Source organism: Paramisgurnus dabryanus, chromosome 16 (assembly GCF_030506205.2).
Source record: "Paramisgurnus dabryanus chromosome 16, PD_genome_1.1, whole genome shotgun sequence".
Lineage (NCBI taxonomy): Eukaryota > Metazoa > Chordata > Actinopteri > Cypriniformes > Cobitidae > Paramisgurnus > Paramisgurnus dabryanus.
This window is the reverse complement of record NC_133352.1, coordinates 36,945,424-36,964,153: the sequence shown is the minus strand read 5'-3', so window position 1 is coordinate 36,964,153 and position 18,730 is coordinate 36,945,424. Positions and strand designations below refer to the sequence as shown.

Here is an 18,730-nt window from a genome sequence, read left to right as displayed (position 1 = left end):
TTTAACTTTGTTCATAAAATAAAATTCAAAATGACATGCGACGCTGTTGTCAATCTGTGTTGTTTTTCTGTCATAAATGTCTGTCTGTCTGTCACTTACGGTCAGGGTGTTCATAAGGCAGCCAGAGGTGCCAGGTGTTCTGCTGGTATTCAAACTTGTTGTCCATCATGCTACATTGCTCGGCTCTGAAGTCGTGGTATGGCTCTTCACACCCGTGAGTGTTACACATCTGGAACTGATAACTCGGCCCGGAGCAAGAGCGCCCACCGTTTGCTGGACTGGAGGAAGTTTAAGAAAGTGACAACAATGAGCTAAAACGTAAAAACTAAAGAGGTTCATCAAGACAAACTGTGAACGTGGGATTAAAGCTTTCCATAAATGTTTGGAAGATTGAAGCCTATATAGGCATTACAGTGTACACTTATATTTTTTACGGATGTCTACGGGACATTGGCCTCAAATCTTTCAAATTTCACCGAATCTTTATTTTTGGGTGCACTACTAGCCTTTAAAAGAGTGCGATATGTTGGTTTTGGTACAGTAGCCCATAGTCGAAATGGGACACACATGGGACAGCTGTCACTGCAGCGCCCGGGGAGCACCTGGGGTTATGGTGCCATGCTCAAGGGCACCACAGTCACAACCTGCCAGCCGTGAGGCTCGAACCGCCGACCTTTGGGTTACATCTCCGACCGCTAGGTTACTGCCCAATCAGAAAATATCTCAGTCACAACAAAGACAACACACTCATGTACACACCGTGGATTATTACAATCTCGTGTGCGAAACTGCACTCCCCGTCCACAGGGGCGAGAGCAGGCGCCAAACTCACTCCACACGCCCCAGCTTCCGTCCTGTTTAATGATGTCTGGAGTCAGCCACACACAGTGCCCTTTAAAACAGTGCTGAGACAGAGAAGAAAAGAAAGATTAAAACACAGGAACTAAGTCTGAAACCTTAGGGCATATCTGAATGAGAGGCGGTGTGGGGGTACCTTCCCATCTCCACATGTAGTGCCATCAATGGGTGGCCCTTTTTTGGTCTTGCAGAAGAAGGGGTTGTCCGAGTGAGCACACCAAAGCTGCTTACAGGGGTCAAAGGTGCGATACTGAGAGAGAGAGAGCGAGAGAGAGAGAGAGAGAGAGAGAGAGAGCAAAAATCATTCTCATGAATCCACAGTAGAGGTTATCAGACTGAGGAGTGAAGCTGCTCTTTATGATTATACAGAATGAGGCACAGATATATCCACACAGAACTCCTACTGTTCATCTCAATCTAATAAAGAAGTGTTCTCAACCAGTAGAGTCGCAGCAAATACAAATTCATTAAAGCTAAATGATCAGGTTTGAGTCAGATTGTAAAAGGCTGTGTGTTTAACCAAATATAGCAGTCACTTGCAGACTGAATTAGGCAAATGGCAAACTTCTTAACTCTTTCCCCGCTATTGACGAGTTATCCCGTCAATCAAGAGAAAACATTTCCCTACCAATGACACTTTCCTGACGAGTTTTTATGGTAATCTGTATTTCCGCTATTATCCGCGCTCTCACCCAATTTATACAAAATGGAAGCAAAAACGGATTTAATTAATTTTAAGCTCTGTGTTTGTTTTGATCATCACTCTGAATCTGATCTCTTAACAAAATTCTATTATTTCAGCTTTTTGCTCATAATTTGGTATTTATGAAGAAACCTACTCATATTTAAGAGGTTATAAAAAGAGAACAATGATGGCAGGGGCGGCATTTACGTATGGTGAGGTATGGCATGATAATGCTCATTACAGATAACTTTAAATATTTTAAGTAGAATATATCTAAACATTGGTATGTTCCTAGTGATAATAAATAGGTGTGTTCGACTTTATATCAAAGTACCGTGGGAGTAATTCAAAAGCAAACTCCTCTGTAAGATTTCTTGCCCTCACAATTCTTTGATGTCATCCGCCAGTCGGGTCTTGCAGTGCCGCACGAAGTCGAACGCAGCTTATAATATAGCAGGAGGTCTCATTGTGACCGTGACTTCAGGATTGTGGGTAATGTAGTTACTTTACCCATGTTTCTGCAATTAAAATTGTGTGTTTTTATTTTTATCACATAAGAGACTCACAGTTCTCACCCACCCTCAGGCTAGACGAATGCATAATTGCAAAAGTAATATGATTTATAAAGTTCTCCGTGGATAAATGAATAATGAACACTGTTGTAGCATAGTCGCTGTGAACTGCATTAATAATTTGCATTCCTTGTTAAATATGGCTACTTACTCAATAAAAACTGCACCGCAACAAATGGTAAGAATGTTTTTTTTATTTAGCCCGGTTTACTGTGAAAAATCTGTATTTTAGGTTCAAAGTCATAGGTTAGCTCATGTATCAACCCATTTAAAAGTCTGTTTATTGGTTGTTGTCATCTGGCTGTGGATGGATTGTAAGAGTATAAATGGTAAAATGGTAAGCGTGTTTCAGTAGATCTGTTGCTGGAGTGGCACTTAAAGGTAAAAGCATTTTAAGCATTTTGACCAAAGAACAATATCCAGTCGTGGCTGAACAATAAAGTATGAACTGATCTGAATATTTTTAAGCTTTATTGCTTACGTATTGTTGTTATCTGTAAGTCTGTGGATTCTTTCATTGTAGTGAATTTTGAACACATTGATAAAGTATGTGGGTACACATCTGGTTTATATATACACTCGTGAAGTTGACATACAGCTGACAGAATCTGAAAAATTGCGCAAATTTTGGGAAAACCCTATAACCCTAATTTTAAAAATGAAGTTTTGTTTTACAGTTTTTTTCGATTGCTAAACGACAGTGGGCACAACTGGAGCTACATGTGCAAAACTCTAACTACAGTCTGCACTACCAAAAGTCACCTGAGCACAACTCTTAACATATGGCTCAAAACAGCTCCGTGCAGCCAAACACTAAACACAACCCTCACTGAGATAACACACACTGTCACTCACAACACACTGAGAGGAAAAACACTAACATCAAACACCAATACACAAAATACTAACTTTATATCTTTACAGTTTTAACAATTTCAGTGATGTCACACCAAGTAATGTTTTCTTTAAAGAATAATTTATTTATTGATTTATCACAATATTTTTTTTAGAACATCATAATTTTTTAGGGTAAATGAAAATTAGCAGTTTGCTTCAGTTGTCTGTAGTAATTTACGGAATTACAGTAATGAGAAAAAAGGTAGAAACTTAAAGTACATGAAAGGTAATATTATATATAAATGAAATATATAAATGAAATTGGAATTTATATTTATATGAAATTGCAATCAGCAGTGTTTGAAAGGCACAATGCTGAAATCAATTGTGTTTTGAATGTGTGATTCACAGTTTTGACAGCAGTGTGTTAGCATTTGAACAAAGTGCTGTAAATCCACAGTGTTGTGCAGGTTGTGGTTAAAGTCATGGAATAAGTGTGTAAAGTTTTGAAAACTGTGTTCAAGCAATGAAAAACGAACTAGAGTTTGGTCCACATGAACTGCTGCTGTGCAGACTGTAGTTAGAGTTTTGCACATGTGACTCCAGTTGTGCCCACTGGCGTTTAGCAATCGAAAAAAACTGTAATTTAGTCCTGCCCTGAACAAGTTATTTCACAAGAGAAATGTTTACAGAAAGTTTGCATCACATTATAGTTTACCTACCCTTGATTCTTAATACTGCTTGATGTTAAATCAATGGTGTTTTTTATGATTTAAGATAAATACATGCAAGTTTGCAAACGACAACAATTTACATCCGCCTGCCTTTTCATGAATGGCACTTCTTGACCATCACTGTGTGTCTGTATCTATGCTAATAGTTGTGTATGACTCTTCTGATTGTCCTTAATGTAATAAAGATGAACATCATACAGTCACACCGTTTAAATATATAGAAGATGCTGAAAAAGATTTTGCAGGGCCTGGAGGATTTTTCTGAAGGTCAGAAATGACTCAAAACCCTAATCTCAAAATATAAAAAAATCACTGATTGTCCAGGGTACATTGAATCTGATGGATGTAACTTGGTTATTTTTTCTGTTATTATTCTGTGTTGCAAACTTTCTGTACACAGTTCTCTTGTGAAATCATTTGTTCAGGGCAGGATTAAATCAAAAACAAACCTTCATTTCCCAAATGTTCTGCATTTTCCAGATTCTGCAAGGTGTATGAAACTTTTGACCACATACTGTATGTATTTAATGTGGTTTTATGATTCTGGTATTTCCATTGATGGCCATGATAATTAATCTAAAGTGCATTTTTGTGTGTTAAACAATTACCTGCATTTAGCTTGGTTGTTGATAACCAGTTGAGAACTAGTAAATGTAAGGGATGATTCACAGAGTTCCTATACTGTCGTCACATTTTGACATTTAACTAAGAGAGGACTCTTGTATTATTTAACATACTGTACACTCTCAGAAAAAAAGGTGTCACTGGAATGGTACCTTTTAACTCTTTCCTCGCCATTGATCTCGTCAATTAAGAATTTACATAAAAAGGGGGTTTCTGAAGAATTTTTATGTTATCTGCAATACCGCACATAGCCAATTTATGAAAATACTGAAGCCAAAAACGTTATTTACTCATTTTAAACTCTTGTATGTTTTGATAATCGTTCTGAATCGGATCTCTAACAAAATTCCTTCACAAAAATACTAAAAACTTTGTATTTTTAAAGAGCAGAGAAAAAATACAGATAGGATAAAATGTTTTTTTTTTTCCGTTTTGTTTGTTTGTTTATTGTTCATTTGAAAGAAGAGGGTCTATTCTTTAATTTGTTATATTTGTAGAAGAACATTTTTCTGGAAGACATTTTGTAAAACTTTTGTGAAAATCACAATAGACTGCTTTCGGGCAACTTTAAAAAATATGGCTGGCAGGGAATGAGTTAAAAAGGTCCTAATATGTACCTAATATGTTCACACTGGTCAGACAACTAGCAACTCCAACAGACACCAACAGACAACCACATTCTAAAGTCTCATTTACTTTGATCCAACACCTGCCAACAGGGGTTTCACGCCTTAAGGTACCAATATACACCTTTTAGGTACAAACATACTTTTTGGGAAGGTAGCGCCCCAGTGACAACTTTTGTACATTCTCGTACCTTTTTTCTGAGAGTGTACTGTATAAGACCTGACACAGAGACCCTGCTGGACAACATTGTTCAGGAATCTTCAATCACTGCACTTCTATACACTACTGTATATGAAACAAAACAAAAAAATGTCATGCAAAACGAAACAACGAGGAAATGTTTTAGTTATGGTATAGCCTGTGAGACCAATGAGAAAATGTTGAGCATTGATGAGATTTTTCCTGATATTATGGTTGAAGAAAGAGACGATTCTCTGATAATAGAAAAGACCACAATCCAAGACGCTACTGAAAGCTGATTTAGCAGGATTCTAAACCCAACAAACTTTTCAAACCCATCAAGACCAAAATCATTTCTCACCATTTTCAGCATATTTCTTATCTCAGCTGAAATATTGTTTCGAGTTCAGACTCTTGAACCGTGTCAAACTTGACAGACAGTTATTGCATTTACCTGTAGAGATTTTTAAAAGAGCGACTGAAGCGCACTATGCATTGTGCCTAATGGAGAGCTTGATTCTTGAAAAGCACTGCAGGTTGCAATGACCTGGTTAACTTGACATAAAAGTAATGGGTTCAATGGAAAATAATTTCTCTCTCGACTACCGCAAAAAAAAAAAGAAATTTTGATTCCTAAAATGATAGTTTAGAGCAAAACACTTTCAAAGTGAAAATATGAGGTGGAATGAACGGCTTGGGGCTTCGTTTACTCACACATGTGTAAATCATTTTTTCAAATGTGGCTCTTCAACTGGTGGGTGAGCGTCTAGTTATGGTTACTGATGTTAATTCAATAGGTGTAGTTTGTCAACATCTTAAAGGCTCCTTCTGACCAAAATTATTGTGTTTGCTGACATGGTGTACAGTACCTATAGTACTTTATCAAAACGTGGTAAACTGAATCCAGAACTTGGCATTATAACAGCCTGCAAGAAAGGCAAAGTCGTAGTATGGAAACCCAATCAAATGACTTTTATTGTCTTAAGTGCATGCTCCAAACTCAAACTGCCCAATAATAACGTCAACAGAAACGAATGTGGGTTTAGTATCCTGCTGCATACATGTCTGAATAATGACAATGAGACAAACAACAGTAAGACTGACTGAGAGTTCACAGTGTGACTGAGTAAAACACCTTACCTGGGCTCCGGACGGCCCCACCTTTTGCAGCTAAAGGAATGTTTAACAAGACAATGAAGTACAGACCAAGCAGTGTCGTTAAGCTGGAATTTCATTTGTTCAGCAGGAGCAGAAATCATTCTGGAAATCATTTTTGTTAAAGCAACATCTACAACTTTCTCATGAGCGCTTGACATCGTGGTTTTGAACAACCGTTTTATATACTGCAGCAATGCAAGACGGAGAATTTGATTATAAAATGTCCCACCACAGCAGTGGTCTTTGGATGAGAGTTCCTACTTTAGGTTCACCAAGGCTCAAAAGTTAGACCATTGAAATAAAAATCTGGGTGTTATAAGAAATGCGTATGCATTTAATTGTGCTTCATTCATTAAAAGTTACTTTTGCTTTGCCACGTAGGGATTCTTGGAAAAACCTCAGTCACTCGACACAGTGAAACATTCATAATGCATCATTAGCATGTATAACACTGGGTCGTACTGGGTCACGGTAATCTACTGTAAACCCAATGATTCACAAATGGCTGATGGTTGAGGTTATACATGCTCGCTCACAGAGATTGTGCAATCTCATGACAATGATGCATTATTCAAAAAAAGGAAAACAGTGTTCAGCAGTGAACATGAGACTCACCGCTGTGCACATCATGTATCCGGCCCCGAAATCAAAGCGACACTGTTCGTTCATGGAATAATGTAGTCCGGGCAGCTGGGGAAGCTCCTCCCATGTGTGCTCAAACGGGTCGTCACGAAGACAATCATATGAACTACAGTGAAGAATGGGGTGGTATGTAATCCACAGTCATACTACTCAATTCATTGGATGTGTATGATTGCGTACAGTATGTATGTCCGGCACTCAATGTCGGCCCTAAAATTCACAGGGCCCGGATCGAGCTGCATTCAAACCCTAAGGAAGCCCTAAAATATTCCAGGTTGTTCCACCTGATGACAGCTTTGCTAGTACTCACTGTAGGTAGCGTCCCAGTTCCTGTTGACTACAGCGGGACCAGTGAAATCGGTGGAAAGCAGCCTGCACCAACGGGGCCATGATGCTCCCCATTTGCACCTCATCTCCACAACGATTTCCCTGTCCATCATGCTCCATACCCAACCTAGAATACACGAAAACACAAATCTTAAACTAAACAACAACCTAAACCCTTATCTGAGACTTTATTCATGGAGGATTTGAATACACTAAACCCAACGTTATCATGACTTTTGTCTGTGATTACTGGTCATTGATTTTGAATAGGATCGTTCAAAAAAAGCTTACATTTGCCATCAAATGTTTACATACTGTACACCTTGCAGGTTTGTTTGTAATTTAGTCCTGCCCTGAACAAGTTATTGACAAATGTTTACAAAAAGTTCACAAAACAGATAAAAATAACAGAGTCCAAATGTACATACACCTGATTCAATGTTACCTGGACTACCAGGGAGAGTTTTTTTTACACTGTTTCTTTATCGTCTACAGTAAGTTCCTGGCAACCAGCTGCATAATTACAGCAAATTTTTTACAGTGTATGTTTTGAGCTAGATGTTTATTCATCTTTTCACATTGAGACTCAACTACTACAATAGATACAAACATAAAGTGACACTCAAGAAGCATACACTTAAAAGTCAGGTGTATGTAAATGGTTGGACAGGGTGACTATTTTTTCACTTAGTATTGTCCTTCAGATGTCCCCCTGTAGTCGATAATTGTATCACTCATAATAGCATAGGAAAAACGTTTTTTTTATGCTTAAAAATAGACTGAATGTAACTCTACAACCTTTCTTCATTTAGTATACATGGAATGATGAATATAATAATGAATGAATTAGTCCCCGCCTCCACTCAATCGCACAACCTCAGACCATAGATATATATGTGCATAGAATATTTATGGTGCGAATTGTACATAAATGCACCTTTATTCAAAAAGCAAAAATGAAACTCCACCCAGATCAAACTAAAACATATGAAAGAGATCATACAAATAAGCCACGTGGTGATGCCCACTGCCATGAGACATCTTGATCTGAAGCCACATGGGTTAGGGTGCAGCAGATACTCACACGTGGCCGGTTTCATGCGCCACCACGAAAGCTGATGAGAAACCATCTTCATGATTGAGAGTGCAACTCCGTACGGGATGACACATGCCTGTGACAGGAGCGTAACCTAACAACACATACATAACATTACAGCTTATATCACACACACTTCCGAGGCTGATATGTTTAGGACTGGGGTCAACACCATATCAAGGTCATTCAACAATTCACTACCCTGCATTCCCGTAGGCCCAAACTCTTGGCGAGTAAGAAAGATGGCGTGATCGTGGTATTCTTTGTCATTGGTGTCCTTCCTCTGCTGTTCGAAAGCCCAGCGACACACGTTCTCCAAACTCTGAGAAGGGTTGCCCAGTTCAATGAGACTTGAGGACTGCAAGCAAGAGAGGTGTTAGTCGTACTCAAAGGGAAGATTTACTTTTGCTTCCGGTTTATTGTGCTTGATAGATCAAATCAGCATCTGTCACATAATGTTGACTATAGAAAATAACATTCGATCAGACAGCGAACAATACTTTTACGATATTCATTCATCTTAGTACATGTTCATTTTAAACCTTTACTATTTCATATTTAAAATCCTATGTTGTATCTCTTAATGCTTGTTATTGCATGTAAAGTAGCAGGAATGAACCACTTAACAAAGACTTAAAAAGATGTGTTAGCTAGTTAGTAAGTTCATGTTAGCTAAAGCACAACTTTAACTAATATTATAGAACAAGGCAATAAAATGTGACAGTAAAACAAGTAAAATGTCAAAAACAGCCACGCTCTTACAGCAGCACAGTAATCTCTGATTACGCATGAGATTATGAGAGTATGATCTGGCTAACGCAAGCGTCTCTTTTATCATAAACCATTTAGACGCCTTCGCAGCAGGCACTTATTTCGACAAGACACGTGATGCACATAGATTCACTCGATGCGCAGAACACATATTTTGATATTACGAACCACACACATGACGGGCTACATACATGTTGTGACAAACTTTGCATCGAGCGCCCTCGGAAAAAAAAGTCACCGGCTGCCACTGGTCACCATTGTTTACAGATGCTGTTTAATACATCTGAACCCAAATATTCATTTAAACACTGGCCAGAACTATTACTGTACATCAGTTCATTATCCATTCAAACAACACAACTGTTCATTTGGTATCACTTTAAATGTAAGCACACTTCCAAGACAAAATAAGCCAGCCATCAAAAAACAGTACAGTGAAATAAAACGTGTCAATATGTTTCTATACCTAAATCAACTTTGATATTATAAAGGTTTTGTTATTATTACACTAAAGTTCACGTGGACAAAGGCTCGATCTGGAGATAAATGTGTGTGAAGAAGAAACATCCAGACAGTGTTTTGATGACGTGGCTACAAAAGCAATGGAAGTAATAGATCCCTTCCAGATGTGTGTCCTAAAATGCCTCTCTCTCTCTCTCTCTCTCTCTCTCTCTCTCTCTCTCTCTCTCTCTCTCTCTCTCTCTGTAATGCTGCTTGTACGCAATAGGGGGCGACCTCATCATTCCAGTGCTGTGAGAGAAAGAGGGTGGTGGGAAGATAACTCAGCATCACTCACAGTAAAGCACAAGTTCATCTACTGTTTAATTCTCTTATTATGCTTTTTTGTGCTTATGAATTTTACAGATTGATAAAATTAAACAATAGGTCCGTGTGCGTAGTATACTAATGATTTCTCATATTCCACTGCTGGTATGCTGTTACAGTTTTTTTCGATTGCTAAACGCCAGTGGGCACAACTGGAGTCCCATGTGCAAAACTCTAACTACAGTCTGCACAGCAGCAGTTCATGTGGACCAAACTCTAGTTCGTTTTTCATTGGTTAAACACAGTTTTCAAAACTTTACACACTTATCCCATGACTTTAACCACAACCTGCACAACACTGTGGATTTACAGCACTTTGTTCAAATGCTAACACACTGCTGTCAAAACTGTGAACCACACATTCAAAACAGAATTGATTTTTAGCATTGTGCCTTTCAAACACTGCTGATTGCAATTTCATATAAATATAAATTCCAATTTCATTTATATATTTCATTTATATATAATATTACTTTTTATATAAATATGATAGGTAGAGCTTAGAAAGACAAATTTTGGAAATGGAACAAGGAAGACGGGTTCGTGGAGGGAGAAGGGTGGCAGGTAGTGGCCTGATGCTAGAGAAAGGCAGGATTAGCTCCTCATTTATTTGTTTGAATTACAGTATGTACTTTTAGTTTCTACCTTTTTTCCTCATTACTATAATTCCATAAACTACTACAGACTATTGAAGCAAACTGCAAATTTCATTTACCTTAAAGAATTGTTCTGGTCAAAAAATTTCAATAAATCATGTGATAAATCAATCAATAAATACATCATTATTTGAAGAAAATATTACTTTGTATGAAGTCACTGAAATTGTTCAAACTGTAAAGATAAAAATTAGTAATTTCTGTATTGGTGTTTGATGTTAGTGTTTTTCCTCTCAGTGTGTTGTGAGTGACAGTGTGTGTTATCTCAGTGAGGGTTGTGTTTAGTTTTTGGCTGAACTGAGCTGTTTTGAGTCATGTGTTAAGAGTTGTGCTCAGGTGACTTTTGGTATTGCAGGTTGTAGTTAGAGTTTTGCACATGTAGCTCCAGTTGTGCCCACTGACGTTTAGCAATCGAAAAAAACTGTAATTTTGTAACAACAATAAAATTTGTAAAACTCAGAAACATTTGACCATTTACTGGATTTTAAAGGATGACATTACTAATTATACTCATTTTATTTTTGTGCGACTGAAAATGCCATGTCATGTCAACAATCCGCATTTTAGTGCCTATCAAAAGAGCATGCAGGTACTGGGACAAACAGTACTAACACGTTACAGATGTGACCATTGTAATACACTTTTTGCATTTCAGCTTTTCTTTATTTGTTATTTCTTAAAGAATATTATTTTATTAATACAGTTTAAAGGGTTAGTTCACCCAAAAATTGTGAAAATTCTGTCATCATTTACACACTCGCATGCTGTTACAAACCTGTACAAATGTCTTAGTTCTGATGGACGCGATGGAAGATATTTTGAGGACTGTTTGTAAGCAAACTGTTCATGAGCCCCATTCACTTCTTTAGTAGGAAAAAAGAATACTATGAAAGTGAATATCGGGCTCATAATCGGTTTGGGTTCTTTTAAATATCTTCATTTGTGTTCAGCAGAACAAAGAACAACATGAGAGTGAGTAAATGATGAGAGATTTATTTTTTATTTTTAGGTGAACTGTCCCTTTGATTGATTAATTTTTGTAGCATCACTAAACTCCTCTCTTTCTCTGAATTGTGTGGATAATATCAGCTCTTACAGTGTGCATAGATCTGCTGATTGATTTGTCAAACAGGAACACTGTGTTTGAGTTTCAGCAGTTTTAAAAGGATGACAGAACAGCTTGTCTCATACGAATCTCTCTCATGCTATTTGTACATTATTAAGAGTTTGTTTCCAGCATTTTTACTATGTCACTTGTGTTATATTTTCTCAAACATCACACTACTATATATGTATTTTTCTTCAAAAATTTGTGTTTTACAAAAAAACTATTTTTACCGCTTATATCATAATACCATATCAAAACCAGAAAATACATCATATAATTTGGGCAAACTGGGACACAGCATGCGTCTTTATTTTTTCTGATGTGCGCACAAAACTCAACTTTATTGTTATTCCTTCACATATACAGTATACAGAAGAACAAGTGGACCAAGGTGAATAGACAGTGACAAACAACAAGACAAACAGGTACAAGTACAGTACAGCTATGGTGTGAGTTTCTGTGGATTGATGCAGGTTATATATCAGGTCTGAGTAGGAGCCGATGGGTCGCTCAGATGATCAGAGCGTGCCGCTGCCGCAACACCGGTTGCTACAGTAATTGGAAATGATGGACAACCTGCTGGCAAGAAGGGCGAGGCTGAATGCTGAACGGGGCTGCGGACGAGAGAAATAGAGACGGAGAGACGCCCGTGACCGCGCTTTAATGTGTCTCCTTCATAAACTCAGACTTTTGTAAACGCTGGCTGCATACCCTGTTTTAGTTTGAAACCTCCGCAGTCGCGCTGTAACATAGACGGATTTAAAGATGTTTAAAAGTCACTTTGGATAAAAGCATCTGCTAAATGTTGAAACTAAATGTAATGCGATCAGACCTGATGGTGGATCAGGCTTTAAATACTGTATCTATTTGGGTTGAAAATACACTATGCTGTGATATTACATCATTTGACCCAAGCTGAACATCCATAGTGCACCATTTCTGGTATGTGTTAGGTGAGGAGACACCCGGTTTTGCTCTTTTGTATACAACCCATATCAACGGTGGCAGTGTGGTTCAAATGGCCCAGTGTCAGTTTCTCTTTTAAATCTGGGTTTATTTACAATGCATCTAACCTTGGTTTCGGCAGTGTGGCCACAAGCCGATCGGCCCACTGGGAAAAGCGTGGAAGCTATGGCATCCCTATGGGCATCCCCCTGGAATTTTCTACACAAAGTGAGGTTATGGTCAAGGTTATGACATCAAAAACAAAAGATAACATAAACTAATGTATAACTAGCTCTTCTGAAGAACAGGTGATGGACTTAAAGAAAAAGACTGAATTGAACTCAGGTAAACAGAGAAAGATTAGTACATGTATAATGTGTATGTGTAAGACAGTTGGCATTGTAAAACTTGATCCTGGAAAGACAAGGCCACCAAAAATCAGTCCCGGAAACATCATCTGCCCGACCTACGGCAGACCTCTCTCCAACCTGAGAACCACACGTGAACACCACAAAACCCCCACGTCATCAATTATGTGTTGTGAGCCATTCCTCTGACCGGGTGGTAATGGTAAACTCCGTTGCAGAGATAGAGAAGTGATGGATTGTCATGTCAAGTGGCTTAAAAAAATCCAGATTCTTCCTTGTTTAACCATTTATACTGATGGAATAACTGGCTTTTATTAATTATTATACGTCAAATTATTCGGATGTCCTCAAAAGAAATGTTTGCTCGTTCTATTAAATCTCAGAGCTGAATGAAAGGTGAAATACGACATTTCTTCTCCATCAATCTTTGATGAGATCTCGATTGTACTGATGTGTATAACCTGTAAATAAGGGCTGTTTCTCGAGCATTTGGGGCCATCAGATTACCAACATCTGAGGTTAGCTGCTTGATTTGAGATCAGTCTCTCTCCTGATCTCCATTTAGAGGAAGGAAATAAGTTAAAGATTTGTGTTTATGAATGAGACAGGGTGATAATTGATTTTTTATAAAGCTTTCGTAAATCTACTTCTCAGAATTTTTGCCTTGCTGGGTGTTGTAGTGTGAGTATTTGTATGCGTTTTGGGGATATCAGCACTCTCTAGGTGTTTCTCAATGTCAAGGATACTTTCTTGGCAGGACTGGTCCTTCCGAGTCACTTCCTTCAGAGGCTAGGCGAGGCTCTTCTTTAGCATTCAGAGAACACGTAAATGGAACAGGCTAGCAAGTGTACGTCATTGCGTCATTACGTCAGTGAAAAGGTCTGCTTTCAGTGCTGCACACAGAGGATTGTGGGTGATTTGCGAGCGCGAAGGCTAGACATATGCATCTTTTCCTGTATATGGGATATTTTTCGAACGAAGGATTCAGTCCTTGGTTAAAATTCCGAGGATCCTCGACATTGGAACGGTCCTTCGACAGATGTCAATAACGTAGCATCCTCGAAATTCTGGTTTCTGAGAATCCTTCGTTGACATTTAGAAACACCTTCTGTGCTTTGCTGTTGAACTGTGAAAGTGTGCGACATGGGAACCCTATGCTTTGGTTCCCTGAGTTTTCAGTCTATTGGAAAAACAGGCCACAGCTAGGACAGAGTGAGCAACCAGGACCCAGCAAAAGATACAAGCTAAACTGCTAGTGCATTTGTGTTTGTGCAGATATAAAAAAGATGGCGGTAGTGGTGTGTGCCTATACATACAGTATATACAGCTGATCAAATGTCAAACTGTCACCATAAAAAACTCCTATAGTGGTAAATGAACACACAGGCAGAGAGAGAAAGAGAGAGAGACCATACAGTACATACAATTAATCCTGCACAGTAAGACCCTCAAAAAAAGTCTTTACAGTGGACCTTGGAACCAATAATAATAATACTACCTTACATTTATATAGCGCTTTTCTCAGTACTCAAAGCGCTTTACATATGGGGGAATCTCCTCAACCACCACCAATGTGCAGCATTCACCTGGATGATGCGACGGCAGCCATATTGCGCCAGAACGCCCACCACACACACCGGCTTATTAGTGGAGAGGAGACAGAGTCATATAGACAATTAATATGAGGGGATGATAAGTAGGCCAATGAGCAATTTTTTTGTCCAGGATGGCAGAGCACACCCCTACTCTTTTTCAAAGGACATCCTGGGATTTTTAATGACCACAGAGTGTCAGGACCTCGGTTTAACGTCTCATCCAAAGGACGGTGCTTTTTTGACAGTATAGTGTCCCCATCACTATACTGGGGTGTTAGGACCCACCAGGGCCGGCGTCAAGGGGGGGCATTCGCGGGCAGTGCCCCCCGAACAGGTTGTTGTGCCCCCCCCCTACAAAGTTTTTTATTACTTTAATATATATCAAGAATAATTAAAATAAATTAAACATTGAATGTTTCATGACTTGTAATGTAATCAAATGAGGAAAATATAGTTGATATATGTTTTTTCTTTAATTAAAATAGACCAGTTTCTCTGATTGGATGTATTGCAGTGTCTCACCCGTCTTATGTCTTTAGCATATTTGTGACTTGATACTAGCAATGTGTTTTTTCGCGGCATTTTATGGATCGTGTAAAATATGGATATTAGAACATTTAGAATGAACCAGCACTCATCTTCATGCAAACACAGACTGGCTCAAACTCAGAGATTAGAGGTCGAGGTGGAATTTACAAATCTACAGGACACTGTTTTAAGGAAGTTTAATGTTCGTACACGCCGTCTTCAGCTATTTCAAAGGTAAGTTAGCGTTGTTTTAAATTACGTAAGCTTAAATGTGAAGTGTGGCTATAGACCGTTAACAGCATTACGACGTGATTATGGTAAAGCAGCTTTTTTAAAGGTAGGACGCGGTGCGCGCTGCGCTATGAAACCCATTAATTTCAATGGCTTGCGCCGTGCGAGGGCGGTTTGTTGTTGCGTCGAGTAGCGCGAGCGCAGCGGAGCTCAGCTTGCGCTCACGCCGCGGTCGAAGTTCAGTAGTTTTGCGCATAGTTTGTGGTCTTTTGCACTTTATACGGGAAATGAGCTGACAGTCTGTACCAGTTGTATGAGTGTGTGCTTGCTGTATTTGTTGTTTTAATGTCTTGTTTTTGCAAGTTATTGTTCCTATTGCGTGCCCCCCGTTGGAAGCCGAGTGCCCCCCTGTTAGTTATGGTCTGGCGCCGGCTCTGGGACCCACACGGACCACAGGGTGAGCACCCCCTGCTGGTCTCACTAACACCTCTACCAGCAGCAACCTGGTTTTCTCGGGTGGTCTCCCATCCAAGTACTGACCAGGCTCAGCCCTGATTAGCTTCAGTAGGCAGGCTGTCTTGGGCTACAGGGTGATATGGCTGCTGGTACCTATACAGGTTCAGATCTATATTTTAAGTGATCAGTCAGGTCCATTACTTCGGGTCCGGGGTCTGATTAACACTGGTTATGTTTACATGCACAAAATGTTGTCAATCTGACCGAATTAAATCCGATCAAAGGTTACGACAGTACAGTTTACATGCACCCTAAACATTGCAATCTGGTTTAAATGCTGGTTTACATGTACATTCAGTATAATCACGACCAAATGTGTGCGCAAGCGCACAGACATGGTTGCCAGATTCATGCATCAAAACCATCCCAATGAACATTTAAAAGCATCACAATGACTCTTCACAGCCCAAATATCAATAACTTATCAACAAAATTTGATCTTTAAGCTGCAGAAGAAAAAAACTAGTGAAAACTGTTTAAAAGTAGCTCAAATCTAAACTCTAAAAAAGCAGAGGACTTGTCAATGCCAACCAGCGCACAGCATCCCTCTTTGAGTTCACGCTTTATCTCTGGATAAAAAATTGCAAAATAGTAAATGGACTGCATTTATATAGCGCTTTCATAGACCCATGGCCATCCAAAGCACTTTACATGTCGCCTCACATTCACCCATTCACTCACTCTTTCATACACTGACGGCGGTGTTAGCCATACAAGGCGTCATCCAGCTCGTCGGGAGCAGCTGGGAGCAACCTTCCAATCTGTAGACAACCTACATCAGGGGTGTCCAATCCGGCTCCTGGAGGGCCGCTGTCTCTGCAGAGTTTTATTCCAATCAAACACACCTGATCCAGCTAATCAAGGTCTTAATAGACAGACTAGATACTTTGAGGCAGGTGTGTTGTGGGAAGTTTTAGCTAAACTCTGCAGGACACCAGCCCTCCAGGACCGACTTTGGACATTCCTGACCTACATGAACCACTGAACCACTGCCGCCCCAAAGTCAAAGCTGCGTTGGAGAAAGTTGTTTTAAGAAGTTCTTAGGTAAAAGTACCATACTTACTAAAGTAATATTTTCAGTTATTTAAATGCTAAACGATAGCATACAGAACTTACCTGGAAGGTTGAATAGGCTAAATTAACCGAGCAAGTCAACTAGAGTGAAGTTCGCATACTCGTCATTCCACATTACTGAATCCTCTGAATTACATAAATACAGAAGCAGCATGTGGCGGACTCTCGCGACTGCAGACGGTAATGTTGTCTCTTGCTTTGCATAAATGTCAAAATTAATTCATACTGACTTACAAGGCGCACCTGATTGTAAGATGCAGCACCAGTCAAGATAAGAAAAAAAACGCGGCTTATAGACTGAAAAATTCGGTAATGAAAACACAATTTTCGAAAGGTACCACACTATTTTATTGTTTTATGTAGCCAAATGTTATGAAAGCACACATGAACGCTGCAGAAAGTACAGAGTGTGAACCCATTACCTTAATAATGAGTTGCCATTGCGTATTTCTGTGACAAGAATCGTGTAATACGTAAATATGAGGTAAATATAACAGGTGAAGGTTTTAAAGGGCACCTATTATGCAAAATCCACTTTTACAAGATGTTTAGAAATAAATGTGTGTTGGCAGTGTGTGAACACAACCACCCTACAATGAATTTTTTTTTTCTTTTTTAATCTCCATTAAACCAAAGAAGTCTCATTAGACATGCCGTTTGATTCATGCTATTATAAATGATCTGTGGAGTATTTTCAGCTGAAATTTCACAGGCATATTCTGGGCACACCTGAGACTTATATATAACATCTTGTAAAAAGGCCATAATAGGTGCCTTTATTAGCAATGTGCTGTTGAATATGGGCCAACCAGTTCCAGTTGAGTCTACCTGTCCTGGTTTAGTTTCATCTTTCAAATAAAAGACGGGTCTGTCTTGAGTCCGGGTATTAAATTTGTGCCATTTCTTTGCTCTAACTATTAAATATTAGACGGGTTCAGGTCGTTTCTTTATAGCACATTCACAAATCTCTTCGGGTTCGGGTACACATTTTTGGACACGTGAAGACCTCTACCCTGAACATGCAGTAAGAGAGTAAATATGGTGAATTTAGATGGATTTATACTACACAGCACATCTCATCTCATCAGATTCATGATTCAAGCATGTTAGGGTTAAGGTTAGGTCTCTTACTTTTTTGGCATCCACCAAAACAATCCGAACTAGCACCACATTTATTCGTGCCCCGAGAGAATGGTCGTGATAGATCTCATTCACCTGTAAAGACAAAAAGCAGAAATAGACTATACATTAAAATACTAGACAGGCTTTAATATTATAAGTAAAAGCCTTACTACAAAATAGATAGCATTCGTTTTAAGGAAACTGTATTTAGGTCAAACTTCAGACTAAACTTTAAACAGTTAATGTGAAATATGATTACATACAGTATCAGTATGACATACTTAAATCATTATTATTGGTCAGCCTTTATGTTTGTCCATGGGTTTTAAAAATATTTAACCAATAAAAAGTATTAAAAAGTGTTTGTCAACTTGGACAACATAGTGTGTAATCATTTAAAGATACAGTGTTTCTAGAATAATTTGGACAGCTCTCGAATATGTGATAGTCAAGACTCACCATTCCAATCTCACTTATAGACTGTTTTTTATCTCTTTATCAAACAGATCATTCAAGTTCAAAGGTGTCCTGATATGAGTCCTACAGTACGTCATGCACACAGTACAACTTTATCTTCAATGTTCACTTTATTTCTAAAGCAGATTTGAATACAACAGATGTTGACCTTAGTGCTGCACAAACCAACCACCA

General features: G+C 38.8%; 1 protein-coding gene across 4 annotated transcripts in view; it reads right to left on the bottom strand.

Annotated features, from left to right (window-relative positions):
* LOC135720626 (A disintegrin and metalloproteinase with thrombospondin motifs 2) overlaps positions 1 to 18,730 on the bottom strand; it is a 136,426-nt gene that overhangs the window by 14,342 nt on the left and 103,354 nt on the right. For 2 of the 4 annotated variants that reach the window (XM_065242831.2, XM_065242843.2), the window contains exons 5-13: positions 18,089 to 18,172; positions 8,542 to 8,698; positions 8,329 to 8,434; positions 7,228 to 7,371; positions 6,891 to 7,023; positions 6,258 to 6,287; positions 995 to 1,108; positions 760 to 905; positions 100 to 278 (exon numbers count right to left, since the gene is read on the bottom strand). In XM_065242831.2, the coding sequence (XP_065098903.1) occupies positions 100 to 278; positions 760 to 905; positions 995 to 1,108; positions 6,258 to 6,287; positions 6,891 to 7,023; positions 7,228 to 7,371; positions 8,329 to 8,434; positions 8,542 to 8,698; positions 18,089 to 18,172 (1,093 nt within the window). The remainder of the gene's footprint in view (positions 1 to 99; positions 279 to 759; positions 906 to 994; positions 1,109 to 6,257; positions 6,288 to 6,890; positions 7,024 to 7,227; positions 7,372 to 8,328; positions 8,435 to 8,541; positions 8,699 to 18,088; positions 18,173 to 18,730) is intronic. The other 2 variants (XM_065242836.2, XM_065242850.2) reach the window with 1 other exon arrangement.